Genomic DNA, 9592 nt, shown 5'->3' with positions numbered 1-9592 from the left:
ATCTTTGTGGTAAATGCAAGTAACTAAATGTCACTTCCGTGTCCCTCCTCCGTAAAAGGCATTTCATAATGAATGTAGTCACAAAAGGAGGAACAGCTGGATTAAAAGAGAACGCTTTACACAGCTGTAACACATGTCAGACTGTGTTCCTGGCACAGATCACCTACCATGACAACAGGGAGTTGAGGTAGTCGGGGGTGGTGGGATCGGGGCTGAGTGGTGGAGAAGTGACATAGGCTGCTGCCTTGGCCCAGTTCTTGCTCCAGTAATGAGTACCGTCAGTGCCCAAGCTGGCAGATATGGGTTCTCCATAAACCACAGCACCTACGGGAGCAGACAGGATGATGTCAGAGCGAAGTGTAAGTATACAGTATTTTGGCAAAGAAAAAGATAAAAATGTGTCCTCTTACCCCTTTTCCTGGCAAGAGCGATGACATCAGCAGCACTCTTACTCATCACCTTGGTGATGTAGAGAGGACAGTTGGTCTGATTGGCTATGGTGACAGAGCGATTGACTGCCTCAGCCTCCACCTGCGGACACACACCGTCAGATTCATAATCACCATACCGGCTCTCTGACAGCCTCTCATTTTCATTCTGGGTTAGTTCATCTTAAAAGTACATTATGTTGAAACCAGTCGTCCATCTTACCTCCTCTGGGCGGCTGAGCACATGACCTTCAGGGCCAGTGATCCCCAGCTCTAGAATACGTCTCTGCTCCTAAAACATTCACACAAAGAACATTATAATCCAAAAATAGAAAGAAAAAAAAAACCTACTGATAAAGACTTGAGCAACTTCATCAGGGGCTTTGTTACCTCTGCAACGATGTCTCCATTCTCAGCATGCACCTGCGCAATGGCTCCGAGATCTCTGATGACACTGAACACCTCATAGATCTAGAAGAAAACAACACACATTCATCAGCTCACAGGTCAGGCATCGACGCTAAAGACATCTAACAGCCTAGAAAACGTGCTCTGACAGACGACTCAGCGAAGATCCCACTAATATCCACCAGAAGCAAGCAAGCATACCTGAGAGTCAGAAAGTTGGAAAACATCCTTATAAGCCAAATAGACCAGGAAAGAGTTGACACCTGAAGATAGAAAACTTATGAGAGAAAACAGCCAAAGGTGGAATAAAGAGAGCAAAAGAAGGAAAATCCAGAGCGAAGGAGAAAGGTAAAATCAAAGAGATAAAAATTACAAAGCAGAAATATTGAGTTACTCTTTAGTTACTGTTTTTTCAATCTGTGAAAAGTGTTTGATTTTTCCCTATGCAGTGTCAGGGAAACACTTTTTACTGAAACATTTCACTGTAGCAGTAAAACTGGCGGGTAAGTCAGTGATTTCAAACTGTACGTGGAGACGGAAGGTGTTGACTACATACCATGATCCTTCACTAGAGTCTCCATCTCTTCCTGAATGCCTTTGTTCCAATCAGTGATGTCCACATGCAGAGAATAGTCACAGCAGGACTTGCTATCAGCCCACTCCCTCCACTGTTTGAACGCAGCAACCAGACTGACGCCAGGCTCCGGCACCACATGGTCAACTATACAACAAAAAAAAACGTGTTGGATTGAATTAAAATCATACGCTTGATAGAATGTGCATCTGCAGAGTTGCAGTGTCTCTGCGACAGGATGACTGTGCTTTTAAAACTGGCTGAAATCACACATGGAAATCTGATATAATATAATACATACTGATCATGGTCGTTCCCCCAGCCAGGGCCGCCCGGGTGCCCTGGTAGAAGTCATCTGCCGCCACCATGCCTCGGTCAGGCATCTGGAATCGGGTGTGCACGTCAATACCTCCAGGCATCACCATTCTCCCATGAGCCTCTATGATTTTAACTCCCCCGGGAACGATGAGGTTGTCTCCGATTTGCCTGAAGGAGAAAATGAATTAAGGAAACATGATGAAACTAAGGTAATCTATATTCCAACGATCAAGGTAATAGGTGTGTGTGTCTCTCATAGGAGCCAGAAACCAATCTGAGTAGCACAGTTAATCTTCATATTGAACTTACTTGATGACTCCATCCTCCATGTAGATATCAGCCAAGAATGACTGATCATCGTTCACTATCTTTGCTCCTTTGATGAGGAGACGGTCACTCTGCAACACGGAGACAGCGTTTCACATCAGCAACAAAGCACAAATTAGCCATCTGCTGAGCAGAGTAAAAGACCAAGAGGTCATCTCCTTTAATTGCTAGTAGCTGATAGTCCGTTCCATAACGCAACAGTAAATTTTACCAGTTTCACAGAGAGAATAAAAAAGAACTTTGGACCAACTTTAGTTCATTTAGCTCAGGCACTTCTCAGTTTGTTCAGAGAACTCAACAACACTTGTATTAAAGCAGAAAGAATGCAGCTGAAGTTGTGAAATAGCAAACAGTCATCAACTTTCACCCTGAAGGAACAAAGATGAGGATAAACCTACATGATACTTTCACACATAATAGACACATCATTTGACAGGAAGGAGCAATTCTTGATCAAAAGCCTCAAGTAAGAGCCCAAACACTTCGCTCCACCTGTATGAGATGAAAGGAGAGCGCACTAGGCTGGCCTACTTCTCCTACAGGCTTCCCAGGGTCTCTGAGGACAGTATGGAGAGCTAATGAAGACAAAAGTGGTTTACTGCAAACCTCACAGCAGGAAACACTCAGTATCTAATGTCCAGGGTGGGTGTTCCCAGGGTCTCTGAGGACAGTATGGAGAGCTAATGAAGACAAAAGTGGTTTACTGCAAACCTCACAGCAGGAAACACTCAGTATCTAATGTCCAGGGTGGGTGGACACGGACAGCAGGAATGCATTAAATATAGAAGTCATGGCTGTTTTGTCGTGATCTCTCATACCAGTACTCTCCTATAAGTGGGTCATATAACCTTATGTGCTCAGTGATGAGTGTGCTCAGGTTGTCATACACCTTTGCCCAAAACAGATTTCATGGTGCAAAAATTGCTGTGGACCTTAATTCCATAAATGAATGGAAAGGATATACTATATATATATAGGATATATTCATCACAAGGCATTTTTACAGCAGGTGTGTGTGTGTGTGTTTGTGTTTATATATATATATATATACATATATACACACACCTCTTCTGAAAAATACAGTGTATATATATATATATATATATATTTAGTGTCAAGCAATGTAGGCTATACTATAAACAGAAGTAGGAACTATGTGTTATATACCATTTATTATTTACACCGAGACAAATCCAATGCTCTCTAATGTAGGGCTGCAACTAACTATTTTCATTTTCATTACTGATTATTCTGACTTTTTTTTTTTAATTCATTGATTCATCGTTTAGTCTATACAATATCAGAATCAAAATATGCCCATCTGAAATTCACAGTTGAGTCAAATCTTCAAATGTCTTTTTTCATTTGACGAAAAGCCCAAATATCCTGAAATATTTAGTTACAGTGATACAGGATGAAGAAAAGTAGGAAATCCTCTCATTTGAGAAGCTGGAATCAGAGAATATTTGACATTTTCTTTCATTCATTCATCGTTTTCAATTCTAATCCAACAGTCCTGCAATAAATCCTACTTTCATGATGGTTATAATGTTTGGTTTTTGTTGAAACTGTTTTAGAGAGGGATTTTGAAGGATGTAGTTTGTGGTATTGTTGAATTGAATTGCTTTATACAGAGAGGTATTGCCATTATATAACTTACCCTCATCAATATGAACAGGGTGGACAAAATAACAGGACCACCACCATGCTTGTAATAATGATTATTAGCCTCGTCCAGCCTTATTTCCAGCCTCGTCATCATCATTATTGCATCAACACAGGGCTGCAATTAGAGATTAATTTCAATATCCCTAAATGCATTTTTTACTGTTTTGGTTAAATGTTCAATAAAACATCAAATGTCAATGAATGACATCGTCTTATCAGCAGCCAAATAATCTAATAAGACACAAAGAGAAGTGTGCTCATTACGACTGTTGTTTTAACTAAAGAAAACAATGAATTCATGTTTATTGTTAAACTGACTGCATCTAGATACAGTGGTAATAGATTCAACTGTATGATTTAGTACGATGAAGAAAAACTATTGTGAGGATATGACTACGACCTTCACAGCATTGCTATCATTCCTGCTTTGTAGACAATGTGATTTCATCAAATTCACTCACCATTATTCAGGGACAAAGCCTAATCTTAGTGTTTTGCTAAAAGCTCTGCAGAGTGAAACTATCTGCTTCTTTCCCAACTAGTAAGTGGTGTCTGACTGTGTGTGTCTGAAGGCCTGGGGGCTTGCTGCAGAGCCACTGCTGTCTGCATGTTGTGTCTGGGATATCAGGGCTGTATGTTTATAACCCTGCTCTGACCTGTGAGAGACTTCACAACCACCTCGATAACTGTCTACACAATACAGACCAATGCATTTCACAAGACAGTTTGGTTCTATTGAATGATCAAAGTCAAAGCAGTTGCCGTCTGTATGCATCAGCACTCTGGCTATAACAGCTGCATGATGAAAGCTTAGGGAAAAAGGTTTGGATGGGTGCTGTCCAATGACCTACTTTACAAAAGAGGTTTTACTTCTTTTAACTATCACAGCATCCCTGCAGTAGGCCGTTAATAATGTGCTTTCTGGTTATAAAGCTGCACCACGGAAAACATATCAGACATTATATCCTCAAATCGCAATTTTACAACAGTATTTCACACAATCAGGGTTAAATACTTCCAAGCTTGTCCTAGCTGCAGCATTGCAAGATTTTTGCAGAGAGGGCAGACAGAGTAGATGTGAGATGATAGAGGATGGAAGAGGAGAAGATGACAGTGAGGGAACCTGTGACTAAACGGGTTAACTACAACCTACAAGCTGAGGATGCTGAGGAGGAGAGCTAACGTTGCAGCTGCTAATGACAGCTATAGGAGCAAAGAGCCAAGCTCTGGGTGCTCCTGCTGTTTATAAAGAAAACTTGGTACCTAAGCTCCAAATGAAGAAGTGTCAAAGAGCTCTCTCCAAACCCACTCTCTGGTTCTCATTGTTCCTCCCGGGCTGTCAGTCTGTGCAGCTGAAGCAGGGCTGCTGCCGGTGACAGCGTCCGTGTAAATGAATGGATACGACAGCTAAGCGTTGGCTAGCTGTTAGTCTAATCTTGAGGCTCACCGCACGTTACAGTGATGCCTGCACTTCAGGATAAATATGATATATTTTTTCAAGTGATTAAACAATACTCACTGTAATTCTTGGGATGTTCTTCTTTCCTTGGTAACCGGACATTTTGAGGATCCCTCTGACACAGCTGTCCCCTGCCTCTTGGCTAACGCTAGCTAGCTTTGACTGGAAAACCTCAGCTGCCAATGAAAGGATGAATGGATGCTCTGCTTGTTGGCCAGTCGACGACCTGGGCGACTCCAGTCGAATAGCAAGTAAAGTTTGCACAGTGCAGCCTAACAAATAATTTGAAATGAGTCGTTATGTCGTTGCCTAACAGTCCTATCCTTAGATTTACTGCTAGAATAGGTCCCTGAAGACCAGACAGGCACCAAGAACAGAAGGGCCACGAACAGATACCGCGCATGCGCACTGCCCCGCCCTGCACAGCCACAGCTCCATGTTTCTCTGATGTGCTATCATCAGTTTTGGGGGAAACAGTTTAAGCATCACCTGTTTAATTGGCTCTGTCAGATCATCACGGGGCAGGGATCTCAACAGGCACCGGGGCAATAAAATAATTAAACATGAATAATAACAATAATAAAACATTAATCCTCAGTTGTATCAGTGGTTGATTAACTATGCAGTTGCTATTCCTGTATATGAGCTGGTTCACCTGCGTCATATCAGGAGAACTTTTTACAGGGAGCAGTCACATTTTGCCCTGGGCACACAGCTTGTATTCTCTGTTTTTTGATATTGGTCATTTTTAATTACTGTATGTATAGCTGAAAATAATTAAAACACTATCACCATGAGCAACGTGGATGGATTATGAAACAATGGGATCCTGGGCACAGACACGTAGACACGTCTAACCCATCCAACATAGGAGGAGGGCACCCAAGACCATCATTTGTAGTCATTTTGTGTCTCCTTTTAGCCGTCTTGCATCTTTTTTGTTTTGTGACTCCTTGTAGTTGATTTGTGTTTCTTTGTAATCAGTTTGAGTCTCTTTGTGGTCAAAGAGCTCTCTCTGCAGACACTGCAGGATCTCAATCCATCACGGCGAAGTGTGTTACCAATGGTTTTCTTGGTGACTGTGGTCCCAGCTCCCTTGAGATCATTAACAAGCTCCTCCCATGTTATTCTGGGCTGATCCCTCACCTTTCTCAGAATCATCCTTACCCCACGAGGTGAGATCTTGCATGGAGCTCCAGAGCGAGGGCGATTGACTGTTATCTTGTATTTCTTCCATTTTCGAATTATCGCGCCAACAGTGGTCTTTTTCTCATCAAGCTTCTTGTTGATGCTCTTGTAGCCCATTCCAGCCTTGTGCAGGTCTACAATCTTGTCCCTGATGTCCTTTGACAGCTCTTTGGTCTTGCCCATGGCCAAGTGGTGACACCTAAATTGGCCAGGCAGGAGAGAGGGCTGAGGGCCTGTGTTATCAAGTATATTTGAAAACCTACATGCAGCAATCCTACACACTCTCTTTCAAACTCATTATGATAATCATGTTCATGTAAATTGACTTCCATATACAATTGTATTTATGTCCCAGCCTCTGTATGCAGTATACGGTCTGCTCAAATTTTAGTGTTCGCTGCCGCTCACTGATCAGCTGTGAAGAAGCCCATACTGATGATATGTGCATTTTATTTGTCATTATGGCTTTAATAATGCATTAAGATCCATGGAGCTCTGTCACTTCCTTTGTATTTATACCTCAGCCACTGTATACAGTACAAACTTTATTCAAATTCCAAAACACTCTGTATTGCACACTGATCAACTGTACATAAGCCTGTTGTGATGACATGTACAGTTTATGAGTTAGTATGAGTTATATAATGCATTAAAGCCTAAATGCATGTTGAGTGCTTGAAAACCACTACAGCCAGTACTGTACATTATGGTCAATGATTTTTCATATGATTATAACGTCATCCATTTACAAACACTGACAAAGGAGTCATCCAGTCATCCAGTCAGCATCAATATACAGAAATCATGTGCATTTTCTTCAGGAAATGCTTTCTATTTCTGTCGTTTTCCTGGAGGTTCTACACACACTGTACACTGTTTATTGTTTCATACCATGTGAAATGATTGCACAGTGAAATCTACATAAAAGCCTGATAACACTCTTAAATGAGGCCCCTGGAAATACCTTCCTTTGTGGTGGTTTCTGCAGCTGGCGCTTCAGCAATTAAACGACAGGAAAAACACATTACTTACACCGCCACAATGCATAAGCTACAATATGCATTAATATCAATGTATAAACAAATTATACAATGTCAAAAGGTGTCTATTACATGGGGCAGATCACAGCTTAAATTATTCTTCACATCTACGTCTTTAAATACCTAAACATATAAGAAAATCAATAAACAGTCTAAGATAAATCACCGATGTGCAGTGGTGAAAGATACAAATTTGGCACTTTGCCTTTTCTGCTATATTATGTGTTAAAGAAGAAGATATGTAGGCAAAAAGAAATACAAATAGCATATGGCCTGGTAAACTGCCATCCGGCCTAGGTTCCACTATCATAATATACTCAAACAACCTTGCTGTAAAATTTTGGAGCTACATACTACATCAATGTTTAAGCTTTCCAACCTTCAAATAAAAAAATTGAAAAAAACAAAGCTTTTAAAAGAAAATACAAGGAGTCAAAATGATTCAACTTCTATTCTCCAAAGTGTGTGGAATTTAAAAACTAATCCCACTTGTGCAGCATCATTGTGTTGCCCACCCACCCTGTGAACTGCACCTTGAATGTAAAACTCAAAAAAGTTAAGGCTATTAAAGTCCCTTCTGTTCCCAGAGCCAATTCAATTAGTTTGTATTGCATATGTGGCGCATATCTTTTGGTTCATACACCCTGCCTGCTGAAATACCAGAGGAGAGATGCAGCTTAGGAGACAGCCAGATTTCTCATGACATTACATCAAAACAAGTGGAGAAATTTCAGAAAAAAAATCCAAAACCCAGAAGCCCTCTGACATCAAATCCTTTGTTACGTGTTTTTGAGTTGAAAAGGATGACTAATTATATTCCAGCTCTAACGGCAACTGTTATCTACTGGATTCAAGTTGGTGACATCTGCTAGGTACAATGATGCCCTGTGTGAAAATGTGATGGAGTGCAACCACATTACGCAATGTGCATACTTTTATAACTAACATCTACAATGGGACAGAAGTGGATGCTGATTGGAAGGGAAATGCGGGTGTACAATAGATGCAGAGAGACATCTTGGCTACATGAGGATGGTTGAGACACTTGGAGACAGGACAACATCCAGGCACTGCTTCATCCTCGATTCAGTAAGAGCTGGTGGAGGCTGTGGCAATTCTCTTCCCAATGTACACCCTAGAAAAACAAAAAAAAATAAAAATAAATGCATCAGATCAAACCAGTTGGATAAGATGGATTAATGCATAAAAACATTTTGGGCAAATAATGTAGTTGTGGAATAAAGCCATAAATCTATATAAATTGATTAATTCAAATTAAGGTGCACATTTCCATATACATGCAGGCCAGTTTGTTACTCTGAATTAAATAAGTTATCCGAATGAACTGGTGACAATCCTACTCTACTCCTAAACTTTCAGTAGGCAGTTGATAGGTGCATCATTCAGGAGTGATTTGCTCTGGAGTGTGCCTCAGCAAGTCTGCTCTTCCCCACATTCACTGTTTTATAAATGAGGCCCAGGTCTGAGCAGACAGGCAGCAGATACATAAAATGAAAAACATCAATGCGACTTGAGAAAATGTAACTTTGTCACTGCAAAGCTGAGCCTTTCATTACATGGAAACAGAACTGCATGAACTGAGACTCACCCGAGGCCAAGAGCGAGGATGTGTGAGATGAGTAAGGAAGGGATGAAGACTTTGAGGAATTCGGCAGAGAAGATGCCACCTTTCTTCATGACTCCACTCTTCCTCATACTGAGAGATACTGAACGTCTCGGGTGCCTGAAGTGGAACTCCCTAACAGGTATAATCAGTCAACCAGTTAATGCAAACATATTTCAGAAAACAACTGAAGACAATATCCTGAACAACTATTAGTGAGTGATACTGGAAGAGAGTGTGCTTACTTTGGTGGAATGTTTTCTGGTCTGCTGGACCAATCAGCGACCCAGTCTACTTCTTTGTTCATGAGGATGTCTTCCTCCCTGTCCTTCTCAGCACCATCTTCCTCTGACTGCAAACGGGGAGATAAAGCAAGTAGGTTTTTAGCAGGAAATGAAAAGACTTGAAAAGGGTTTAAACTTTAGAATGAAATATGTTGTTTTACCTGACTACCTGTCGGGCTGGACATCTCTACGTCAAAAGTTATCTGACCCTCATCCTGATCTGGACTTGGTGGCCTGTGAGGACTGAGTCAACACATTGGAATAAATATATATA

The 9592-nt window shown here is 41.1% G+C and overlaps 2 protein-coding genes across 2 annotated transcripts in view; both read right to left on the bottom strand.

Moving 5' to 3' along the window:
- Nucleotides 1-5566, bottom strand: part of dpysl2a (dihydropyrimidinase like 2a) — a 10020-nt gene extending 4454 nt beyond the window's left edge. Inside the window, exons 1-9 of the mRNA XM_023394124.2 lie at nt 5243-5566; nt 2038-2126; nt 1712-1896; nt 1393-1557; nt 1038-1099; nt 819-899; nt 652-720; nt 411-531; nt 168-324 (exon numbers count right to left, since the gene is read on the bottom strand). Of these exons, the coding sequence (XP_023249892.1) occupies nt 168-324; nt 411-531; nt 652-720; nt 819-899; nt 1038-1099; nt 1393-1557; nt 1712-1896; nt 2038-2126; nt 5243-5284 (971 nt within the window). The 5' untranslated portion in view covers nt 5285-5566. The remainder of the gene's footprint in view (nt 1-167; nt 325-410; nt 532-651; nt 721-818; nt 900-1037; nt 1100-1392; nt 1558-1711; nt 1897-2037; nt 2127-5242) is intronic.
- A 1336-nt stretch (nt 5567-6902) lies between these two features.
- bnip3la (BCL2 interacting protein 3 like a) overlaps nt 6903-9592 on the bottom strand; it is a 5974-nt gene continuing 3284 nt past the window's right edge. The window contains exons 3-6 of the mRNA XM_023394104.2: nt 9480-9561; nt 9280-9386; nt 9020-9169; nt 6903-8545 (exon numbers count right to left, since the gene is read on the bottom strand). Coding sequence (XP_023249872.1) covers nt 8497-8545; nt 9020-9169; nt 9280-9386; nt 9480-9561 — 388 coding nt within the window. The 3' untranslated portion in view covers nt 6903-8496. The remainder of the gene's footprint in view (nt 8546-9019; nt 9170-9279; nt 9387-9479; nt 9562-9592) is intronic.

Source organism: Seriola lalandi, unplaced genomic scaffold (genome assembly GCF_002814215.2).
Source record: "Seriola lalandi dorsalis isolate HSWRI2012SDOR001 ecotype SW California unplaced genomic scaffold, Sedor1 jcf7180002054945, whole genome shotgun sequence".
NCBI classification, from domain to species: Eukaryota; Metazoa; Chordata; class Actinopteri; order Carangiformes; family Carangidae; genus Seriola; species Seriola lalandi.
This window is presented reverse-complemented; position numbering and strand designations above follow the sequence as displayed.